Genomic DNA, 24,061 nt, shown 5'->3' with positions numbered 1-24,061 from the left:
CCCCCCCCCCCCCCATCTTCCTCATGGTCTTGGTCGGGCCCCGTGGAGTCTGGCTTGCAATGTCCTGATTCTCTTTTTGGGTTCCCGCTCAGACAGTCGGGGCAATGGTCCTCCTGTGGGGTCCCAAGACGGAGCCACTGAGTCCTGGGAGCCTGGAGAGGGAGGCACGACCCCGCAGCCTCAGTGGGATGGACGCAATAACAATTCCATGGGAAGCTGTGCTGGGGAAGGGGGGAGCTGAGCAGAAAGCATGGATTAGCATGGATTATGCAGCCAAGGTGCTGGGAGGCCCTGGCGTCCTGGGAAGCATGGCCAAGCTGGTGATGATGTTGAGAAGCAGGAAGAGTTAGGGAGAGCCTGGGAACAGAGGGAGGCCAGGCTGGGGGTGAGCTGACCCGAGAGCGGAGGAGTAGGGCTTCTTAGAAGAGAAGGGATGGGAGGACCAGAGGGGGAGGGGCAGGAGCCAGTGTCCTGGGCTGCAAGGAGCCTGTGGGCTCTGGTGGCAGCGACAGAGGGGACAGGTCTCTGGAGTCCGTGGACCCAAGCCGGCTGGGAACCCCTCTCCCTGCTCTGGCTGCACTAAAGCCTGGAAGTGGGGGGAGGGCAGAGAAGTTAGTGGCCTGCGCAGGCCTCCCTACCCCCTTTAGGGTCCCTCCCCCACTAGCCCAGAGGTCCCTTCCTCCCCGCCCAGGGAGCTCTCATGTCTCCTTCCGTACCTGCTTCCAGCCCGGCTCCCGACTTCATTTCCGAACCTGTTTGGAAATAAAGCAAGCGTCCACAGCCAGGGCCTGGCTGGCCAGGGTGGGGTGGGACTGGGGCCGGCCATCTGGTGGGGACTGGGATGAGGGACTCCCTCCTCTCTCACGTTTCCGGGACCATCCCACAGACCCAGGCTAGCTGAACTGAACTTGGAGTTCTTTCAGGCTGACTTAGAAGAGACTCCAGAGGAGGGGGTGGGGGTAGGGACCAGAGAGAGAAGTTAAGCTTGGGAGGGTGGGGGTATCTGGAGAGGTTGAGGTGAGAACACTAAGGGGAGGGAGTGGAGGTGGGGGCACTGAGGGGTAGACATGGAGGGCAAGCAACGGGGGTGAGGGGGCTGGGAGGGTTTAGAATGATGTGTAGATGATAGTATGCAAATTATGTGCAAAGCATTATGCAAAGCAGCACCTATTAGTGAAGAGGTGTAGGGAAACACCGATCCACAGGGTGGCGCTGAGGTCCAAAGGGTCCGTCTGAGACCACCTGGCTGGCCCCGAAACTCTTGCCGGGGCCTGACAGTCTGTGGGTGAACCTTCACCTTGGAGGGGTTAGACACTTCCAGGGCCCAGGCCCTGGCCCGCCTTGTCTGCCACAGACTGCGCCCCCTGGCAAAGGGACAAGATCTGCAGCCCATCCCAGGACCAGTGCGCTGCTGGCCTCCTGCTGAGCTTCTCAAACGCCCATCTCGCCCCTCTGCGGCTCCCACCCTCCGGTCCACGTGAGGCCTTAGAGCAGACCCTGGAGCTCTCAGCACCTCCCTGACCAGGAGCTGGGCAGTCTGTAGGTGGGGCCACACTGGGGAGAGCCTGTTCCTCCCCACTCCTCCTCCCTCTCGCCCACCCAGCAGCTCTGAGCCTTCCTGCCCAGCGCTGCCCTCTGCTGGGGGGGGGGGGGGGGGGTGGGGGCGACAGGGNCACCCTGCGTGTCTGCGAAAGGTAAGTGAATGAGCTCCTTGGTTCCTGTCCTCCAGGAGAGCGTGACATGCTGCCTGTAAGAACACGCTCTCCTTCCCCAGTAAGAGAAGTACCTTCTAGGGATCTCAGAAGCACTTACAGAGCAAGCAGTTCACGGCAGTCTGTGCCCAGGATCGTGTCTGGGGCTTGCTGGCGCTGAGGGATGGGAATAATGCTACCACGCATTGATTATTACTTCTTCTTATTGTGATGATGATGACTGATTGATTGAGCATGACCCTGGGAGACCCGGCTCTAAGCACTTTGAATGTATGACCCCACCTAACATACACTAAGTAGTATATGCAAAGCGTTTAGAACAGAATAAGCCACTAAACATGTTGCTTCTCACCATTTTTTCTTGTTGTCCTTGAAAAACTGCATAAAATAGGGCCTCTGCTTATCCAGATTCCGTCACTAAGGTAACCAAGGCTCAGAGTAGCATTGGCAACATGCTAGGCCCATGCTAGCCTAGGCCCATCCCCCAGGGATTCTGATGTAACGGGTCAGGGCTGGCTGGTTGTTGATATTTATCAAAAGGTCCTGGGTGATGATAATGGGTAATTAATTGGAGTGGGGGATCACCGACACAAAGTGGCACGGCCGGGTTCACTGCTGTGAACTGTTTCCCCACAATACTGCTGCACCGCACAATAATAACCTTATACTGTGTGGCAGCCAGCACGAACAAGGAAGAGGTGAAGTAGTTTCACCCTGCTCCACGGTGGTGGCCGCGGGGGGGGGGGGGGGGGGGCTTCAGGGCACAGTGGTGCGTGTGTCTCTGTTCCTGGAGGAAGTGCAGGTGACTGGACCTGACCCCTAAGTATGGGGGCTGGGGCAGCTCAAGCACTGGCCCTCAGCTTAGCATGGGCACTCTCTGGGGTGTTTCGGGTAATGGACTGGCTTTCTGCCTTAACCAGCCAGGCCACGTTCCCCGACACTTCACTTCCAGTGTATCCCCGCAGGGACAGTCCTCAGGGGATTACACACCCCTAAGGGCATTAGGGAAATGCCAAGTGCAAAGAAGCCAGGGCCCTCAGAAGCTGCTGGAAGGCTGATCGTGGCAGCTCTGTGGTCACCTTTCCCTGAAACGTTGCCCTGAAGAACCCCCATCCTAAGCAGTTTTCTCCCCATCTCCCTTCCAGGTGTGGGCTAGTGCCTTTGCCTTGGGGGAACTGGACCAAAGAAGGCCACTTTGGGGACCTGACCAAGGCCGTGTAGCACATTTGGAAGAGCGCCGTGACTTGTCCTTGGGCTCAATCTGCCTATAGCCTCAGCTAGGCTCTGTCCCGTCAGGACCCTAGAAGACCTCGCCTGGGGCCCTGGCCTAGGCGGGGAGAGGGCCCTGGCGGCCCTTACCTTGCTCCTTGAGCCGGATGATCTCCGTGTCGGAGCCGAAGCTGTTCCAGGCGGTGCAGTTGTAGATGGTCTGGAAGTCAGCCCGAACGATGTTGCTGATGGTCAGGGTGGAGATGACCCCCTCCTCAGTGCTGACAGTCTCCACCGTGTAGCGTCCTGACGTCCCCGACTCTAGCACATTCTCCTTCCAGGACCAGGCCTGTCCAAGTTGCACAGTTAGGAGGAGACGCCTCACAGAGCCACCATGCCATGTCCCAGACAGTATTTCCCTCCACGGGAGCCCTTGTGTGGGTCTGGGGTATTTCGGGTAACAGGACTGGCTTTCTGCCTTAACCAGCCAGGCCAGGTTCCAGGCACACAGGGAACCCTGTGGCAGCGACTGGAGCCCCTCCCTCGGCTGGCCTGTGCTGGTAGCCCTGACCCTGTGCTGCCCCGGCAGGCGGAGGCAGAAGGCCAGCCCCAGAGTGAGCCCCGTCTTGTTACTTTCACTCTGCCAACTTGTGCGCAGGTGCATTCCAAGAGCTGTCCTGTGACTGTCTTGACCTGTCTTACTTTATAAGGCTGAGAGTTTAAGGTTTCTCGGAGCCATGCCACCTATACTTGAGCACCTCAGCGGGTAAGTTCCTTGCACATACACCCTGGCATTTCTGAGAATGTGTGGTCAGTGCAGGCAATGCTTGGAGGGCACTGGCAAGCCAACACTGCTTTCTCATGCTTGGGGCTGGTGCCATTCTGGACTGGATCATTCCTGGTGGTGGTGGGGGGAGGCTGTCCCACGCACTGAGGGAGGTTTGGCAGTATCCCTGGCCTCTACCCACTCGATGCTGGTGGCACCCCTCCAATTGTGACAACCAAAAATGTCTCCAGACAATGGTAAATGTCCCTTCGGGGGCAAGATGATCCCGGTTGAGAACCACCGGCCAAGAGGCAGAGCTCTATGAAGAGAGAGATTGTGTGAATACAATTAAGAGTGAATGGATTATTCTGCGACGGGCATGTGTTACAGTTATTTTAAATTTTAAAAAATATGTATTTATTTTGAAAGAGAGAGAGTGTTTGGAAGAATGGGGGGAGGGGCAGGGAGGGAAAGAGAGAATGCTAAGCAGGCTCCACGCTGCCAGCACAGAGCCTGATGGGGGGCTTGATCTCAGGGACTGAGAGTTGAAACCTGGAGTCACGTGCTTAACTGACTGAGCCACCCAGGTGCCCCTCATTCTAAAAAATATTAAAGAGTGAAGTGAAAGGGAAGGTGCAGGTACTAGTTCTGTGTGTGAATTCTTGCAATTGTTGTGTGAATTTTTCAGATGGTGAGTGAATTGAATGCCTGAGAAAGTATGTAACAGCAATAATGCTCTGATGATAACTGGAGTTTACAGCACGACACCTTTAACATCCCAGCCTCTGGCAGGCACGGGACCTGTTGCTCAGTGTGTGTCCCCTACACCCTCTCTGGGCACCACCGCGCTGTGGGAGGGTCCAACAGCCCTGCGGTGCTGACCCTTGGGGAGCGGGGGAAGTCTCTCTCCTGATAGAAGGTAGATGCCTATCCTAGGCACCGGGGGTTACTAAAAATATCTGACTCCCACTAACGCTGGGAAATGCCCATCTCTCTCTGTTTTCATGCTTGGGCTCGTGTCAGTTTCCCAGGGACTTGGGTGAAGACCCTTGCTTTTGCAAATGCAAACACCCAGTGGGGCCAAAGTGTGAACCCTTCAGGCTGCCTTAGCTGCACCGTGGGCATGAGTTTTGAGGAAGGGAGGGGAAATGGAATGATACTTTTAGAGGGGAAACCTTGATAAGTGGGGTAGGGTTCTCCGTGGCCATTAGGGCAGTGGAGGCCAGTATGGAAGGACTCCTGAGGGTGCAGAAAGGGGGTCAGCAGACTATAAACCATACTCTGTTTAGGATTTTGCCAAAGTTTGCCTTGAAGCCAGGAAAGGGAAGAAATCACTTATCATTTCTTCTGGCCAACCTCGCTTGCCTCTGCTCCCAGGATGCAGGGTGGTGGGAAGCCCGAGTGGTAGGGCACAGGTGGACAGCAGAGCAGAGTGAAATGCACTTGCAGATGAATGAAACCTGGGAGTACCCTGTCTTCCTGACGCCTTTCCAAGAGACACAAGGTGGGTATAATTTCCCCTACAAAAGGCACGGAGCTCAGGGGCATGCACTGACTGGCCCAGTGGTTACAAGCTGCCGGGCTGAGGTGACCCGCCAGGCTTCTGGCTGTTTTCGCAGAGCCCCAAGCCCTCCCTCCTGGCCGCAGCGCACTTACGATTCTGTCAGGTGGCGGCGTGCTCCGGATAAAGCACTTGATCTGGCCCTTTTCTCCGTGGAGGGCATGCTGGGTCTGGGTGCTGGAGATGATGGGGGGTCCTGTTGGGGAGAGAGCATCACATCAGGGATTCAGGAAAGGCAGGTTCCCTGGCTGGACCCTTCTTGGGCGTGTTCAGAAAGTGATCCATTCATTCAATCATTCAGCAAACATTTACCGAAGGCCTGTATGTGTAAGGTAAAGTGCAAGGCAGGAGACTTAAAGATAAATTAAGCCTTCAGTCATAAACCTCTCAAGGGATGACGAGTGAACGCTTCTAAGTCTGAATACCCAGAAGACATAAATAACTGTAATAAAAGGTGGTGAGTGTTTGTACCACAGAGCAGTACGGATCAAGTGCTGCCCGACTTCAGAGGAGAGAGAATAATTCTGCCTGGTGGATGGGGAAAGCTTTATGAAGGAGGTGGGAAACTAGGAAGGGAGTAGGGGAAGTGTCCGGGAGGAAGGACGCTAAGTAATGTTACCTCTAATGTCGCCTCCGCCTTACCCAGCTGTTCCATTTTCAAGCCATTCTCCTTCATCGCCAGTAGAGGGCGGCCTTGCCTAACAAACTGGGTGTCCTTGCAAAGTTGGGCAAGCCAGGGAGGAAGAGAAATAAAGGGCGATGTTCCTGTACCTGGGGTGGGGGGATCACCCTGGGTAGGTGGAATGGCCGGGCATGCTCACAGCCCTCATCTTATATATGTCTCAGGAGGTCCTGTAGTTCATTGCTTTGCCTGCCTCCACTTAGGTGAGACCACGGCTGCAAAGCTGATCCTGACATCTCATTGTGTGTGGGGGGGGGTGGGGGGTGGGGGGTGGAGAAATGTTTATCCGTGTCTCCAGGAGTACCTGTCTTATCTACCTCATCCCACAGCCTAGAGAGTCCACCTGCAACCTGAAATCGGAGAGTGCTTCCTGTCCAGTTCTGCCTTTTATCTAACCTAAGTCTTTCGTGCGCATAGCCCACCTGGCAGGGAGGAGGAGGAGGGAGGAGAGGCTAATTCGGCCATCTGTTCGGCTAACTTCCTGGCTGGGTTGGGTGGCTGAACAAGGGGGTGTAAGGATGGAGACCTTCATGCTCCCTTCCCACCCTGGGGCAAAGGTTGGAGCTTTGGTGGCCGAAAAGCGAGGAGAAAGAGCTAGAGCAAGGGATCTGGAGGACAGGCAAATTTATGCTGGGAACAAAACAAAAATTGCTGCAAACATAATTGCTGTTTATTAGCCACCTTAATTAAAACAGATTTGCATTTCTATGAGTAGCTCTCAGCCAATGGGGGGGAAAGGTACTGGGAGACACTCAGGTGACTGCTACCGAGTTCTGGATGGCTAACAGCTCAGAGCCCTTGTGGCAGCTGCCTGCTGGAGACCCTCCAGATAAGGGCTTCCACCCCGGGGTGCCTCCGAAGGTGGGTGAGCCGAGTTTCTCTCTTAGATCTTTGTGCTCCAAGAAGTCTTCGGCCAAAAAGGCAAGAGGGCTTGATGTTTCAGGAGCTTGGATGGTACTTTGTTTCGCGGTGGCTGAAAGCAATAATACCACAAAACCATTTCCCCTTCACCTCCCAGGAACTGGGAATTCTCTGGGGGTGGTCCTCAGGCATTCTAAAAGCCATCAGGCAAATACATGTGTTTAAGGGCTTTTTAGAAGAAAGAAGAAATCGGAATAAAAGTAGATGGGGTTGGGTAGTCAAAGCTTAGCGGGAGCGCGGTTTATCTGCCCTTTCCCGTAGATCCCAGGTTTGAGCCAGTTTGCTCCCCAAAGGGCGATGGGAGGGCAGTCGCCCACTAGCCGGGGTCTGAGGTGAAGAGAACGTCTGCTCGTTTTGGATCCTTTCATAGTGTCCAGTCTCTTGAGCCCAGTCCAGGCTCCTTTCCAAAGGGCTCTGCCACCCCTGCACCTGTTCTCTGGACAGCTCCTCTCCCCTGTGCCAAGTTGGCAGGCTCTTCCCCCTGAGCCACTTAATCCTTCCCCGGGCATCAGGGTGAGATGACCTTCGTCCAGTAGGAACAAACGAATAGCCTCCTTGCTTCACTCTGATCCCCTGGGCACTTCTCTTCATGGAGACCTGGGGGAGCTGGTGCCAGGGCTGGAGGCAGAGGAGGGGGTGTAAACATGATCCCTGGCAGGTGCAGATTAAACCCCAGGCAGATGCCAGGGTCCAGGCAGGGGTGTCCCTTCCAAGAGAAATGACCCTCCAGGGTGTGCGTCCCCTCCTCCTCAAGAAACCACTTTGAATCCCAGTTGGAAAATGCCTGAATGTGTAAAGGGACCATGGGATGTCAGACCCTCCTTTATCCACCTCGTTTTCCTTGGAAGTGAGGATGTTCCTTTAAAAGCTATAGGCTTGGGGACCCTGGAGGCCATGTGGGGGTCTGAGGGTCCTCATGCTGCTGGCCACAGTCATGGGCCGGGACTCAGAGTGGGCAGGGCAGTGGGAGACGCTGCTGCTTTTACCGGGGCTGGTGCCTGAGCTGAGTGTCAGACACCAGAGCAGCAGGAAAAGGCTGCAGCCTGTGTTGCCATGGATATATGGAGGCGCGATCAGAGGCTGTTATTTTTAGCCCTGCAGTGCCAATTTATTGGTGGCGTCCTGGGGACACAGAAGGAAGGCAGGAAGACTCCTGAGTCAGGGTTCTGCCCAGGACAGGTGGCCTGTGAGTGCCCCCAGAGTCTGAGCAAATTCACCCTCCCTCTGGGGCTGCCCTGGCTCTTGGGGAGGAGATGAGGAAAAGAAATAGGTGGAAGGGGGCTGGCTAATGAGGAAGCCAAACGGGGACGGCTGCAGAGACACCAAGCTGGCTTTAGTGTGCCAGCAAAGGGGGAGAGTAGATGAGGCTGCCTGTGGGCAGCTTCCTGGGTCGAGATGAAGCCAATGGGGCAGATTTCTAGAACATGGCTCAGCCCCTCCTCAGGACCCTGATCTGGGGCCAGGACCTGAGGCCCCACAAGTGTGGGGCTGGGGCTCAGAGCCTCAGGACTTTGGCCTGACATTGCTGTCCCCTAAATGTGTCATTTAGCTGTCATCCAGTAACCCGAACTGCATCTTAGGGAGATAGGAAAACCAGGCTGGAATGGTTTTATTATGTGCAGTAAGAAACGTTCTTTGCCTCCAAGATGACCCCCTGGATGCTTGGTCTTGTGGAAATTGTGACAGGTTTCTGCCTCCGCAGCTATAATGGAATGGGAAGGCGCCAATCAGGAGTCACAGAGATGCTCCCTTAAATTCCCAAGACAGGGCCAAGGTCAAGGTCAAAGGGCAGACACGGGATCTAAATTGACTGCCTCGTGATCCTCTGACCCTCTCTGCTTGGCCAGGGTGAAATTCATCAGCTACCACTCTTAGGGCTGGGACCCCTTAGGAGTAACAAAGAAGGAGGAAGTTGACCCAACGAGCCAGGTCCTTCCTCATCTCAGAGCTGGGCTTTGACACAGACTCGAAGAGGTGGACAGAATTGCTATGGGTCCAGGGTCAGTGGTGGAAACAAGGTCCAGAACCAGCGACGGCCCCTGAGGCAATGCCTGGGACCAAGATGCCTTGGGTCCCTCTCTGCTTGCTCCCACCCCCCTGGCATGAGTAGGGGTCTTACCATTGACTGTCAGGGTCACCTCTCGCTCTCCAGCTCCCACCCGGGGCACCACGGCTCTGCACACGTATTTCCCAGCATCCTCTTGACGGACGTTTTTGAGGGTCAGTGTCTTTTCATTGCTCAGGACCTACGAGAGTTGAGGGAGGATCAGACCCAGAGAATGGAGCCAGGTTGTCTCTGTGTCCCAGAACCAGAAGGGCTGAGAGGCAGGCCTGCTGTACATGACACGGTCTCCAGCATCTCAGTGAGAACTGGGAGTGGGCTAGGAGGCAGGGTGCCCACTGAGCTGTCCAGAAGAGGTCCACAGCATGGAGCCTCGGTGTTGGGGTCGCTGTGGATATTAGACACCAGCTGGCAGCTCCGAAGGAGGGCACATGGGGGAGAGGTGAGTGTGGAAGGGGGAGGGGCACTTCCTGGCTGAGTCCCGAGGCTTTCTCACACAGGCAGGGCTGCCCACCAGCCTGTACCGTGCTAGTCCCACTGAACTTGTCTGGGGGTGCCTGGACCTGTCTTTTCTGAGTCATTTCCAGTATTCTTTTGAGATAGAGTTTGGGGCGACCCAAAGACTTTGGCATTAGCTAGATCTGAGTTCGAATCCTGACTTTGGCAGTGACCACGGGGGTGGCTTTCAGCAGCTACATATCTGTTCTGATGCTCTTTCCTTATTTCTTTTTTTTTTAATAAAAATTTTTAATGCTTATTTATTTTTGAGAGACAGAGACACAGAGTGTGAGCTGGGGAGGGGCAGAGAGAGAGGGAAACACAGAATCCCAAGTGGGCTCTGTGCTAACAGAGTGACATGGGGCTTGAACTCACGAACTGTGAGATCATGACCTGAGCTGAAATCGGAGACTTAACCGACTGAGCCACCCAGGCGACCCCTTCCTTATTTCTGTAATGGGTGGGGGCGTCATGCTCACAAGATGGTACAGTGTCTGGCACATAGTAGGCCACATAGAGGTCAGTTTCTGTCTGCCTCTCCCTTCACCTCCCTCCCCAAGGCTCTTGCTGGTCCTCCTGAGGGAAGGGATATCTGATAAACTTACACACACTAAAGAACACATATATTTTAAAAGAGAAACACAGGAAGAAGGCAAAACTTAACTCAAAAACTAAAGGGTTACTTAACTATTTGGGGAAAGTTGAAAAGCCTTTCTAGAGACTTTTACTCCCAGCATATTGGTGGCCACCAGTTTTTTTTTTTAAGTGTATTTATTTGGGGGGGGGGGGAGGATCAGAGAGAGAGAGGGAGAGAGAGAATCCCAGGCAGGACACTGTCAGTGCGGAGCTGAATGCAGGGCTTGAATGTGCGAACTGTGAGATCATGACCGGAGCCAAAATCAAGAGTTGGATGCTCAGCTGATTGATCCACCCAGGCGCCCCCACCTGCTTTTTTTTTTTTTTTTTAATAGAGACTGTGATAGGGCAAAACTGCAATGGTCCAATGTGTTTAGGGCTGAAGGGGTACATGTGGGTATTGGGCTCCTTCTGGGCTCCTTCTCCCTTCAGCTCACCCTGGCGACTGATGTCCCCAATCTAAGGGAGTGTGAGGGGCCCCAGAAGGCAGTTCCCATGGTCAGAGGCCCCGTGGGGTCTGAGTTTGAGGACTTACCACACCGGAGCCCCGCTTCATCCAGACGATGGTCAGGGAGGGGTTGCCTGTCCAGGCACAGCTGAAGACGGCATCAGAGCCCAGATCCACGAGCAGGGATTGGGGCTCTGTGGTCATCCTGGGCCCAACTGTGAGGGAACAAGGGGGAGATAGGGCTCTTGATGGGCTGGGAGCTTGAGGAGAAGGGTCTGAGAGAGGGTCACTCCAAGTAAGAAAGAGACCCCTGTCTCCAGCCTGGCCTTCTCTGGGCCCACCCACGGGCAGCAACAGCCCCATTTCTGCCACGATTTGCCTCCAGGGCTCTCCCATCTCCTGCCCTTTGTCCTGGTTCTGGGAAGTCCTGCCCTCTGCCCTGGCCCCAGCGCATAGGCAGAGGGGACCTCCTCCTGCCCCAGAAGCCCTGGGCCTTAGGGCCTCTGTGTGTCTGCCTTCAGTCAATTGCCCACCTCCTCCATGCTTCAGTTTTGTGGCCTGGAGTTGAGTTACCCTGTGCACCGGGCCCAGCTCCCAGAGCCCCCCAGGGTCCTCCAAGGGGCTTTGAGATAAGGAGCACAGGGTAGAGGAAGCCAGGCCACTCCCAGCCCCCCATATTCTCGGCTCGCCCAGGCCTTCAGCTTATCCTGTTTCTGGGGAGTAGCTGGGCCTGGTCCAGTTTCTCAGGCCCCTGCTGAGTGCTGGTGAGCATTCATGGAGGTTGCTCTCCACTCCCCCTGTGCAAAACACCCATAACCAGAGCCTTCTGCAGACCAAGCCTTGGTCCCCAGACTGGGTGCAATGGTGGAACTGTAGGCACAGTGAACGCACACTCTCCCCACAGTGTGCAGGGAGCCACTTAGCTGCTTTGAGAGCAGAAGAGCATGAAATCCAGGGTCAAAAAGCCCCAGATTAGTCCCTTAATTTAAAAAGGGAGTCATAACACTTCTTGTTGGGGCCACTGGGGGAAGGGGAGGGGTCAGATATAAGAAAGTTTGTAAAAGTGCCTTTAAAACTATAAAGTGCTGTAGGTGAGCTAACACTTCCTGCTGTGATCACATCGGCTTGCCCATCAGTGATGAGCTGGTTCCCCGGGGGTCCCGGCCAGGCCATCAGAAGGCATGTGTATTCGACTCTCTAAAGGGAGGCAGCGGGGTCTGTGGCTGGCAGCGGATTCCCAGGGAGCCTGGCCTGAGTTCTCCTTCTGCCACGTACTCACTGAGTGACCTTGGGCCTCCATCCCCGCATCTGACTCATGGGAATGATAATTCCTTCCTCCCTAGGTTACTACGAGGGTCAAGGTAAACCCGAAAAACAGCATGAGGAAGCTTTTCTTAAAGCGGGGAGGACTATGAACTTGTGAGGGGCTGTCATGTTGTGTGCATGGAGTCTAGCCACAGTCCCTCCGGCCCTAAGCAGAGCTACCCCAGGGCCATGTGGCCTGGGGAAGCCCCAGCTGTGGCACTCACAGTAGACGTCCACCGTGCGGCTGATGTTGGTGCTGCCCAGGGCATTGGTCACCTCGCACGAGACAGGCTCTGAGAAGTACGTGTAGTCCACAGCGGTCCGGTACACTTCTCCGGATGCTTCCTTGATGATTTGGCCCCTCTTGGCCCACCTGCAACACAGGCCCCGCACATGGCTGTGGACCTCCAATGGCCAGGGGGTTCCTCCCACCCAGGGAGCTGGATGCCCCCATCCCTCAGGAAAGTGAGGTGTGGCCCCCCCAGAGGTGCCGTAGTGGGGGGGGGATAGGAATCTCCACAGAGGGATTCTGGAGGGAGGGGATGGGCTACTCAGTGGGTCAGCCCATCTGGCTGGCTAGGAAATGGATAACCCCCTATGGGTCCCCTGACAGCTTGGCCATCCTGCTCTGAGCTCTGTTGAGGGCCCTGTCTATTGGGATCCACACTGGAAAAGAAGGAGGCTCAGGTCTAATGGCAAGTGTCCATACAGGCATGCACACCTGCATGCACACTCGCGCACGCACACACACACACACAGAAACTTGATTTCCAGACAAGGTAAGGAGTTATGGGAGGGGTATGAGTCTGGGGTCCTGATAGCCTTTTCTGGCACTTAGCCAGCTCTCTACCTCTCCCACCTTGACTCCTGTCCCCAGAGTGGGTCCCCTCATTGTGCCCTCTCTCCCCTACCAGGGACGGAAGTCACTTGCTCTTTTTCCTGCCCAGTCTCTACCCGCCCACCCTGGCTTTGATCCTCAGGGCCTCAGCTCCATCCAAGTTTGGTCAGAGAGGCGGGAAGAAGGCTGTGCTGACATCTGTCATCGGCCAATCGGTCCCACTGGAGGGGAAAGACTGAAAAGCCCTGGGCTTGACTCGGTCCAGGGCCTGGGGCGGTGATCACTGCATTGGACCAGTGACTGGGAAGCCAAGGCAGTGCTCGGAGTCCCCAGGGGTACGTGTGCGTGCGTTTGTGTGTGTGTGTGTGTGTGTGTGTGTGTGTGTGCATGTGAGGGTGGGCCTTTCTTTACAGGCTCTCAGGGAGAGAGTTCTTTCTTTTTTTTAAAATATTTTTTTAATGTTTTTTATTTATTTTTGCGAGTAAGAGAGAGACAGCGCGAGCAAGGGAGGGTCAGAGAGAGGGAGATACAGAATCCGAAGACAGGCTCCAGGCTCTGAGCTGTCAGCACAGAGCCCGATGCAGGGCTGGAACCCACGAACCCCGAGATCATGACCTGAGCTGAAGTTGGAAGCTTAACTGACTGAGCCACCCAGGTGCCCCTCCCAGGGAGAGAGTTCATAGCTTTCCCTGGTTTAACCCCATTGTGGACCACACTTACTTCTTAAATCTCAGAACCTCCAACCAGGCTCTTTTTATTCCAAGCCTATTTTGGGGGTGTTTTTCTTTGTTCCCCCATGATCGTGACTCCCAGTAACCACAGCCTGCCTGCCGTCTCCTTCCCTTTCTCTCCTTCCTGGAGCCTTTGCTGGTACCACAGAGGGCCGTCTCTTGCCTTCCCTCCCTGGGCTTCATGCTCAGTCCGCCCAGCCAGCCCCGAGAGACGGCCACGTCTTGGCAACGCACGGAGCGCCCAGGCTGGCACCATGTGGTTATTATCGTGAGTTAATATCACATAATTATTAAGAACATGATTAATAATAACAATTATAGTTTAACAACAGAGCAAACCATAGCTCCCCGAGAGCTTAAGGAGCTTCCCAACAAACCATTATGAGTTATTCATGAATCATTTCCATTTCTAACTTTAATTTAATGACCAGACTTAACAGTCAGGCACAGCCCCTGCCTGAGGCAGATGAATCCAGTCCCAGACACACGGTTGGGGATCGATGTCCAAGCACTTGCTCCTTCCGCCCTGCTGAATGAAGCATGGGGGCAGGCGGTGGGAGGCTGAGGGCGGCTGCAGCTGGCCGGACCTGGAGGAGGGGAGCGTGAGCCTCCCCNGGGGTAGCTGGGCTGGGGCCCAGGCCAGCTGGGAAGGCTGGGCCATTCTCTTCTGTCACTGGACTCCTGGAGAAGATGGGGCTTTCTCTTCTTCTCTGGGGCCCTTCAGGGGGTAAGTCACTGAGGGAGAAAGCTCCACCTGCTTAGCCCGGAGGAGCTCAGAGCTGCTGGGACTCCCACAGGCCTGGAGACCAGCCGGACGGCGGGGGACCGGGCTTTCTTGTCCCCAGCTGGGCGGTGCTGTGGGAGCCCCGTGCAGCGGCTGCCCTTAGCCCCCTAGGCCCTGGCCCTACCTCAGAGGTAGAGTGGGTGCAGGAGCTGGCTCTGGGGGCTGGGCCCTTTGGAGCCCCAAACCAAGGCCTTCTGGGGACATCCCAGGAGTCTCCTGCTCCTATCTCTCAGTCTTTTTCCTCCCTTCCTCTATATTCCTCCCCCACACCAATAAAATCCTCTGTAGGGATTTTTTTTCCAGAAGCTCAAACTACTCCTTCAAGGAAGCACTCCTTCAAGCACAGGGTCAAGGGTGACCCAGGAGCAAGGCCACAGCTCTCAGCCCTCCCCTTTCCTCTCTCTTCTTTGGCTTTGCTTTCTCCTCCTCCTCCCCCCAGTTGGATCCTGTGCACCCCCCTCCGCCCCACTCCTGCCTCCACTGTTGTTCCCACCGCCTCCCCAGCCCCTCTGAGAAGGAGTCAGATTAAGCCTTTCCCAATCAATGTCTAATTTGGCCGGAGTAAATGTAAGAGGATTAATTATTTATATCACAGAATCAGGAGGCCTGGCTGTCACAGCTGACAGGCTGTCCTTAAATAGCCCTGAGTTTCATGCTANTGCTGGGGGCATGGGGGGCACGGGAGAGCCCGGAGGACAGCACCAGAAGCAGTTGGGGAGCCCACTTCCTGGTGAGCTCGGGCTTGTTCTGCTGCCTTGGGCTCCTGGTCCTGGCGGGGGGTAGGGGAGACAGCTGCACCTGATCCCATGCCCACCCGTGTCCCCTTTCTGGATGCTGGGGAGGGAGGAAGGCTCTGTCTAATTTCTGAGATCACAGCCTCTTAGAGGAACAGGAGGAAGCAATCAAGATGAATGGGAAGTAAAGAAACACAGATCCCTGCAGTCTTGTCAAAGTCAGTTGGGAAAAATCAATGTACTTATGTGAGGAGATTTGTTTAAGGCTTTGCCTCTTGGATCCCAGCACCATATCTAGAGGGACCATCTACCTGCTGGGGGAGCCCTCTCTCAGGGGGCGGGGCCAGATGGGGGGGCGCAGGGCGGGGCCGCCTGTCCTCTCCTCCTCTCCCTTTCTCTCCTGAATCTTCCTAGTGGCCAGAGGGGTTCCCTCAAAATCTCTGGAGTCCCAAAGGGAGTGTGGTCCACACTGAAGTGTTTTCAGGGTTTTTGGCTAATCAGAGGGCCGTGAGGGGGCGTGAACATCTGCAGAGAGGCCTGCCCCTCCCTGCACCACACAGCTGCCAATCTGTAAACAGGGGTCTCCTGTGATCCTGGGGCTGCAGGGTAGGACGCAGGTGGAGGGAACCTGCATACTCTGTGCTTATTTGTTTATTGACCTTTTAGTTTAAAAAAAAAAACACTTTGAGGGGTGCTGGGTGGCTCAGTCAGTTAATTGTCTGACTCTTGGTTTTGGCTCAGGTCATGATCTTCCGGTTCATGAGTTCAAGCCTCCAGTTGGGCTCTAAGCTGCCTGTTGGTGGGGAGCCTGCTTGGGATTCTCTCTGTCTCCCTCTCTCTGTGCCTTTCCCCCCTTCATACTTTCTCAAAATAAATAAAAATGAGAACAAAAAAGACACACAAAAAAAACACTTTGAAATTTTTAGCAAAGTTGCAAGAATAGACCAATCGACTGCGATATTCCCTCCACTTGGATTCACTCGTTGTTAATATCTTGTCACATTTCTTTATGATCATGTCTCCATACGGAGATTTGAACCTTATCGTCCTCATCACTGGTGTTCTGCCTTTAGAGAGTGGTGCCCCTGAGAATCAGGCCCAGCAGCCTGGTCTCTTGGGTGTTTGCTCACCCCATCCTGGTCAGAAAGCAGGGGTGGAGTAGGGGGGGCATCTCTGGGTCCTAGGGCATGGCCCTGCCCTCTGCCCAGCCCTTCTGTAACCTGGCAGATGACCTGGAGCCTGGCAGCGAAGAGAAATGGAAGTTGTCTGCTCTGGTCTCCTGGCTCCCATAGGCCTCCTTGGGATGGCTGTGAGGGTTGGATGTGGGGGTCAAAGGCTGCCCAGGGGAATGGGCATTCATGGAGCCCAGTGTTCAGGGATTGCAGGCACATAGCTGGAGCGGACGGCAGGGAGAAGCCCACCCTGTAGAAAGGAGCCCAGGCACCGCAGGGGCAGGGTGGAAGCCCAGAGAACGGGAATCTCTTTGGGTCTTTGTTTTGTTTCTGAAGTTACTTCTGGACAGATGCCAGGCCCTAGCCAAACCAGACCTGCCCCTGGACCTCCAGGGGCACACAACCCCAGGGATCCTTCTCCTGCCTCTAGCCCAGTGAATGGTTAAATTGGACAGGACAGATGGGTTTCCAGGCTCTTTTAACATATCCTCAAGGATAAAGACTCCACGCCTTTCCTGGTTTTTGGTTCCAGTGTCGTTTAATTATCTGCACCACAGGGAGCTCCTCCTTCCGTCCAGCCCAAATCTCTGGCTGCCTCTTTGGCCCATTTCCTCTTATTGTGCCCTCTGGGCTGCACTGCCTTTTGTCTTCCCCATCCTCCACTCCCACTGGCCCGCTGATTATCTAGTCCGGGACCATTAGCATCCCTGGCACCAGCTGATGCTGCAGCTTAATAACCTATCTCCGTGGCAGAGGCGACACTCTGGGCTCGACCATCAGGTCTGAGCTGGTGGGGAAGGACCGGACAGAGTTAGGGTCACGGTGAGTCCCACAAGGCATCTAAAGGAGGTGAGTGTCAGCCCTTGAGCATCTCCGAGGCCATGGCATCTCTTGAAATCTTGTGTGGTGGCGGCGCACAGGCAGGAAGGTGCCCTGACGAGTCAGCCTGCGTTATGAAGTGTCTGGTACATGCCATGCTGCGCTCCATGCTGAGCACCACGAGCAGCTAAATTGCAGTTCTTGCCTTCAAGACGCTCCCTCAACAGGGAAAAAAAAGCGTGTAAAAACCAGTGGTGCTTTTATCAGTCTTGTGAGCAAGGGATGTGCAGGGGCTACGGGTACAGACTATCCTAGGTGCCTGCTGGATGGGACCAGCTGCTCCAGAAATCTTACCCATGCAGGTGAACAGCTGCGTAAGCACATGGCTAGAATCCAGGTTCTAATCTTCCTGCTTCTCTTGGTTGTTTTAACTTCCCCCCTCCCTGAGCTTTTCTGCCTCTTTTCAGAAAGAAGGGACAAACAAGCTCTCCAGACAGAAGGAGTCATACCTCCTGTTTCCAGGAAAGGTATGTGCATGAAAGAAAGAATTGTACCTGGCCAGGGAGGGATGGGTGTGCGGTGAAGGGAGAGGATCTGGGCACCTGCAGTGAGCCAAGCGCTGTGCTGCATGCCCAGGGCCACAATCGACACCCCTGTGATGGGCAGCAGGGGTGTGGAGGGGCCCAGGGGGCCCCTGCTTCCTCAGGGTGCTTTCTCAGCAGGGCTCTTACCTGTACTGGGTGACAGCTGGGTTGGCCTTTGCAGAGCAGTGGAACGTGACGACGTTGTCCTCCAGCACGGGCTGTGGCTCCACCGACAGGTTGACGAGTGGGGGGTCTGTAAAGAGAAGAGATTCCCTTGCAGGCTGGGGAACTGTGCCCACGGTTTTTGGGAAAGAAATGGGGCAGGAAGTTTCCCAGGGTGACATGGCGGATAAAGACCAGAGAGTCTAGTGAGCGGCCACCACCCTGACAGGCCCCACCCAGAAAGTTGGGGCCCTGAGCAGGGGGCTCGCTTACTCCCTGGAGGTGTCTGCTCCAGCAGCCCTGGGAGTGGGATCTGGGCCCCCACTGTGGATCAAGGCCTGGTGCTTAAATGAACAGCCAGCCAGGAAGCGTAGCTGAGGTGGGAAAAGAGGGTGCAGGGGGGTGCATGGGGGAGTGGTGGACACTAAGCCCCATTTACATAGTCATTTTTTTCTTGTCTTTGAAATGTCTGTTTCATATCTGTTTGTGTAAAGGTTCTGGGGTATCTGTTAACTTGAAAGTGGCATTTACACCCTTTCATCAGCCTAATCATCTCTGCTGGGCCCTGACTGGTGTCACCCAGCCTTCAGCTCCCCTCCGCTGGGGCCAGTCTTTCTGCTTCAATGTGAGGGGAAGCCAGGCTCTGATGTGCTAAATGGTAGGAGGTGGAGGGAGGGAGAGAGAAAAGAGAAGGTGGGAGGGAGAGGAAGGGTGGGAGAGAGAGGGGGGAGGGGAAGGGAAGGGGAGGGTAGGGGGNAAGCGAGGGAGGGAGGGAGGGGGGAGGTAGAGAGTGGGGAGGGCTAGGAAACAGAGACAGAGACAGAAGGGATGGGAGGTAGGCAGGGTACTAACATAGAAGAGAGCACAGAAGAGATGAGAGAGGCGGAGAAAGATTGATAAATGCAGAGGAAGAAGAAGAAAAAGAGACAAGCAGAAGCAGAGAGCAGAGAGATGGAGAGAGACACGGAGAGAGATGGATGTGTACACACGGGCACATAATCAGACAAAGACTTCAGACTAAAAGTGAAAAGACCAGAGGAGACGAAGCAGACAGACAGGCTGGGGAGAAAGCCACACGGCAATGAGAACTAGGGAAATGGGAGAGGGAGAAAGACGTGGAGAGATGGAAGGGTGGACACAGAGACGAGCACCCACTCTTCTTCTTGTCATGGTGTACGGGGTCCAACTCCGGGCTGGGTGAGGAGGGCACCTTGGGCCCCGCCACCCAGCCAGCATCCTGGGCTGCATCTTGGGGCTGGTCCTCACCCATGAGCATAGCAAACTGCTGGAGGGGCATGTGGACTTACTAGGGGTTCAGTCCAGCCCATTTTCAGGAAAAGAAGAAAGGAATTTCTCAGAGACCATTGAGAAAAATGCTGACCCCTCTAGGGCGCATGTGAAGGGCACCACAGTGGGGAGCAGGGCTCCCACCCGCCTGGCCTGAGCCTCTGTTTGAGATCACAGCTGGGATTCTGAGACCCTCAGAGAGTCACATGCACAGTCACCTGGCTGGAACTGAACCTAGCCCACCCCAGAGTTGGGAATCATTTCAGCACAGGGCCCCTCTTTGCCCTGCTGGTGCTCACGCGGGGTCCGGCCTCCCTGTGCAGGGCTGGGGCCAGGGAGGCTGCCCACAGGACTACCCTGGAATCGGCAGCTGGCTTGAAACATGCGGCGGGGGTGGGGAGAGAACTCTGGTGCCTGAGCAGCAGGTGGCTGACTGTTCTGGGGACCCTGATCTCTCCCCACGAGCCCCCAGTTCCAGAGGCTAACCACAATCCTGAGAGCATCCGCTATTGCAACAGGGGAGAATTTTCACGGAGAATTGCAAGCCAAGTGACAGGTATTTCAATGATCTCAACCTTCGTTTTTAAAGCATAATTCAAGTAGTGATGAGTGTGACAGGGACGTAGCCGTGATAGCTCTCCTCCTATCTCCTAGGGGAGCTACGACCCCCCCCCCCCAGAACCCTGTAGCTTCTACCCATGTCACTCCCCCGACCCTGGGCTGAGGGCCGCCATCTTCCCGTGCCATGGCAGTCAGGGGCCCTCTTTCAGTGCAGGGCTGGCCAGCTAACCTGGGCACCCCAAAGCTCTGACGGTGCCATCCTAGAGATGTGGAGACCCAGGGAGGAGCTTGCATCTTGCTATGTGTTGGAGAAGCATGTCCTGAGGCAGAGGGATCTGGCGCTCACCATGTGGAGCCAAATGCATCGCTGGCCCATGTCCACACATTATGAAAGTCAATCCTGGGAGGTAGAGTGGAGTTCCCTCAATCCAACTCTCGTTTGAGGAGGCGATGGTGCTAGGTGGGTGGAATCTAGAATCTAGAATCTATCTGCCACAGGACTTGGGGGGTAGATCCAGGATGCCCCTCCCCACCTGGATGTCCTTTATAGAGTGATAAGTCCCGGGGGCAGGGCAATGGAGCACATACGTATGGTGGGACCCTTCCTGCTGCCCACTCCCCTTCTCCATCACACGCCTGCCATTCTGAGCTCATCCTGTGTGTGCCTCTCTCCTGCAGCTTCCTTACCTCTGCACAATCCTCAGCACCCACCCCCACTTTCTTGAAGGGCCCCGAGAGAACAGGTCCCTGGGCACTGGCCAGTCTCACCTGCACCTCCACCCCAGACCCTGAGGTGCCTGTGTCCCTCTGTCCACCCCTCTCCTCTGGCTGTGCAGGATATGAATTTTCAGGAGTCTAGTAGGCTCCAGAGATATAAATAGTTTATGTCATATCCAACTATTAAACACGATTTTAATCCCACTTGTGATGTCGGCTGCATTAACTTGCAGGAGGGCAGCTTTGATGTAGCTGGTGGAACTGAGATCATATTGAACAGATGTTACAGCTGAGAGTCTGTTAGTGTTTCCATCAGCAACCTGTGTGCACGAGTGTGTGCGTGCGTGCATGCGTGAGTGTGTGTGTGTGTGTGTGTGTGTGTTCGGGGGATGTATTACATTGAGGAGGGGGTGGAAAAGAGAGAAACTCCATGACTCAGTGATTTTATAGCACATTCATTTGAAACTTGGCAGCTGGATGCAGCGTCCAGATGTAGCGAGGCTTTAGGGGTGTTAAGCTTTCTCTCCCATTACTCAATCTGGGGGCTTTGTCTTCCGTTGGGTAACATATAAAGACCAAGGGAAACAAACAACAAATGCGCTTTTGCTGAGTTTGGATGCTTCTTGGTTGAGTGAGAAAATGAGCAGGTTTGCAAAGGCGGCTCTGATCCAGCCCATGGTGTCCACAGCAAACAGCTGGACGCTTACTGAACGAACAAATGGATAAATGGAAGAGGAAGGAGTCAGGGGGTGGTGGCAGAGAGAGCGTGTGCTTTGGCTGGGCAGGCACATGCAGACACCTTAGGAGAGGGCATGAGTGGATGGAGGCCTCTCCCCTGTCACCGTGGGAGGGGCCCCGTGCATGGGAACAACTCCCCAGGTGCCTGGATCTATGCCTGGATCTGTGCTCCAAATGTCACCTGAAGGACTTAATTTGATCCTCACGGCCACGATATGAAGTCCGCATTGCCATCACCACATACAGATGAGGAAATTGAGGCACAAAGAAGTTAACTAACCAGGCCGACATCACTCAGTAAGTGGCAGGAGCCAGAATTCAAACCAGGAAGAATGCTGTGGCCTTTACCACTTCCCTGCCCTCAGACGGGGCCCACCTAAGAACCTCCAATCTCATTCCTGATGCCTCCCACCTCATGTGGCTGAGGCGTCCTTGGAAAGAGAGCCAGCCAGGGCGCAGAGACCCAGCAAGGCTGGTGTCCGCCTCTGATGCAGACTGTCATCTGTGTGTCCCGGTGAATTGATCGTTTCATTAGAGTGCATTAGTAATAGTTGGTGGGCTGTTGTTAGGATTACGACTTTCTTATTGACAAGAGAGCTTCTCCTGGCTTGATGGATAACGGTCTGGAGGGGAGTGTGGCTGCTGCTGGGGGTCTCCCTGCCAGGCCCAGGTGCTGCTGTGGGGGGCTGCCGGCCGGCTCCTTTTGAGCGGGGTTCCGTAGCTGGCACGGGCCTCCTGAGCAGGCTGGGGGTTGGTGGGGGCACACCCGGCAGCCCAGCAGCAGGAGGCTTGGATGTCTCGTGTCCCCCACCCTCGTTCCTCCCAGATCTGGCTTGCGTTCGAAGAGAGCTCTGATCACAGTCAATCCAAGAGCAAGAAGAAACTCTGGACATCATTTGGTCAAAGGACAAGGAACTGGTATCCCCGGAGTAAAGGGACAAGCTTATGCCTGCACAGCCCATGGGTGGTGGGGTGGTTTTGGATGCTGGACCACCTGATCCCCAGAGCATCTTGTTTGTTTTCAAGAGCTGGGCCTATAGCTTCTGCTAGGAAGAAGCAGGCGGGTGTGGACAGCCAGGGCTGGGGTGGGAGACCCTGTATGTAAGGGATCCTCCGAGGGAGCTTCTTTGTCGCATCAGCCCGGTCCCAGGACTGGCAAGAGCCCTGCTGTTCTTGGCTCTCATTAAATGAGGAACAGAATAGTTGGTGGTGATGAGGGAGTAGGGGTTACTAGCCAGTGGAGGTAGAGAAGATAAAGCTTCTCCAAGAACTCCGCAGTGGCTGGGTTTCTAGAGCGCGCCTCTCTGAGGGTTACAACTGTTTCTTTGGCCTTCTGGGATCTAAGTGGCAGGGCCAGGATTCTAGACAGAGTAGGGACTTTGGCTCGCTGGCCCCAAGATGGGCCCTGGAAACGCAAGGGCACCGCCCCTCGGGACTCCGGATCCCTTTCTGCGGAGCCGCGTGGAGCACAGAATCCAGAAGGCTTAGATGAGCTGGGCTGTTGGGAAGGGTTTTTAAATGAATTTGATATAAAATGAACGAAATAAGAAGGAAATGAATGCCAGCCTGCAGCGCTATCCTCGAACCAAAACAGCCCCCGGCACATGGTGGCCTCACGCTCCCTGGCAGGGGCGGGGATTTAAGAGAAGAGTCAACTTTTGAGAGCTGATACCTCAGACCTAAACTAGTCCCGTGCTGGGAATCAGGCCGTTGGACCACCTTGTGGAACGTTTTTGTTTGTTTGTTTGTGTGTTCTCTGGGGCTGACAGGCATGTTAGGCAGATTTTAGGAGACTGTTAGGAGTCTTTTTAGGTGACTTTTGGAATATGAGGTTGGTGGAGCTTTAACGCATCGATCCTGTTAACATTAATTGTGACGACAGACGCTCACTGAGGGCCCGCTCTGTGGAAGTGTAGAAGAGGCGTTAGCAGTGCAGGCTCTGGAAAGCTAGGCTCTCTATGTTTGACAGTTATGCGGCCTTGGGCAAGCTGATCAACCTTTGGGTGCCTCAGTTTCCCCACACAGGGGCCACTGTCACACCTACTCAAATGGCTGTTGTAAAGATGAAAGTATACGCTGGAAGTATAAGCTGCCTGAATAACTACTCTTCTTCTCTCCTTGACCTCCCCTTCCAGAAGAGGGGTCCTGGGTCCCTACCTCCTGTAAGGTATGTGCTGCTCACCCACTCCAGGGCCCTGAGTACCTTGCGGCCCCCAGTATCTCTGCTCTGGTTTCCTCTCCAAGAGAGGGTGTGGGGCTGCCTGGTAAAAGGAGGGCCAGGTACTGACTAGGATATTTACTCATGTGGAAGTTCTGCTTGATACAGGTTGGGACATGTGGCTTCGACATGTCATTTGCCAAAGATCCTCATCTGATGTTGTTACTTCATGTGACAATAAGAAGGACAAGACCTTTGGGTGCCCATAAATACAAACCCGGCCAGTCCTGGAAGCTGTCTGACCCAGTTCCTGTCTTCAGACCCCTCCCAGGGAGGGCGCAGGAAGAAGCTGGGGTGTGGCTCCGGGGAGCTGGTTACCCAGGCCTGGCTCCCCCCGCCCCCCCAAGTCCGTGCTCCAGGCAGGGAGTAGTGCTGGGTGGTTACTGCCCCAGGCCCGGCCCGGCAGGGTGGGTCCAGTCGGTACTCACGCTGGATGTCAATGGTGACTGTAGTCTCCTTCCCTCCGGGGATGGCTTTGTTGGTGGCTCTGCACACGATACTCTGCCCATTCTCCACATCGCCAGGGGAGATGAAGAGGGTGCTCACAATGCTCTCACGCTTGCCATCTCGAAGCAGGGTCTGGGGGGGTGGTGGACAGGGAAAGAAGGCCATATGTCACTTGGCTGGGATGCCCTGGACTGGTGGGGGAAGATGTGCTCCAGCCTCACTGAAGAAGAAAGAGCCCTCAGGTCAGGACACCCAGGGTTGCAGAAGGAAAAAGAAACTAGACGGTTTCTATCGTGTGGGAAAATCAGCCTGGACTTGTATACCCCAAAGCATAAAAGAAACCAGGCTGGGCCCAAAGGAAATCAGGCTGCAGGTCTCCTCTGGTATCTGGGGGGAGCCTCTGGGTCTGCAGGCAGCACCGAGATGTGTCCAGCAGTGGACGGTGCGGTGGCAGCAGAGGCAGTGATGT

At 55.0% G+C, this 24,061-nt stretch overlaps 1 protein-coding gene across 5 annotated transcripts in view; it reads right to left on the bottom strand.

Annotated features, from left to right (window-relative positions):
- The window catches only part of KIRREL3 (kirre like nephrin family adhesion molecule 3), a 543,582-nt gene that overhangs the window by 9,852 nt on the left and 509,669 nt on the right, over nt 1-24,061 (bottom strand). For 3 of the 5 annotated variants that reach the window (XM_077756554.1, XM_077756556.1, XM_077756557.1), the window contains exons 6-12: nt 23,574-23,724; nt 17,610-17,715; nt 12,025-12,173; nt 10,583-10,710; nt 8,971-9,097; nt 5,344-5,444; nt 3,072-3,270 (exon numbers count right to left, since the gene is read on the bottom strand). In XM_077756554.1, coding sequence (XP_077612680.1) covers nt 3,072-3,270; nt 5,344-5,444; nt 8,971-9,097; nt 10,583-10,710; nt 12,025-12,173; nt 17,610-17,715; nt 23,574-23,724 — 961 coding nt within the window. Of the gene's footprint in view, nt 1-716; nt 753-3,071; nt 3,271-5,343; nt 5,445-8,970; nt 9,098-10,582; nt 10,711-12,024; nt 12,174-17,609; nt 17,716-23,573; nt 23,725-24,061 lie in introns of all 5 variants that reach the window. The other 2 variants (XM_077756553.1, XM_077756555.1) reach the window with 1 other exon arrangement.

This window comes from Crocuta crocuta, unplaced genomic scaffold (genome assembly GCF_008692635.1).
Source record: "Crocuta crocuta isolate KB4526 unplaced genomic scaffold, BGI_CrCroc_1.0 scaffold172, whole genome shotgun sequence".
Lineage (NCBI taxonomy): Eukaryota > Metazoa > Chordata > Mammalia > Carnivora > Hyaenidae > Crocuta > Crocuta crocuta.
The sequence above is the reverse complement of the archived record's forward strand: the minus strand, read 5'-3'. Positions and strand labels throughout refer to the sequence as shown.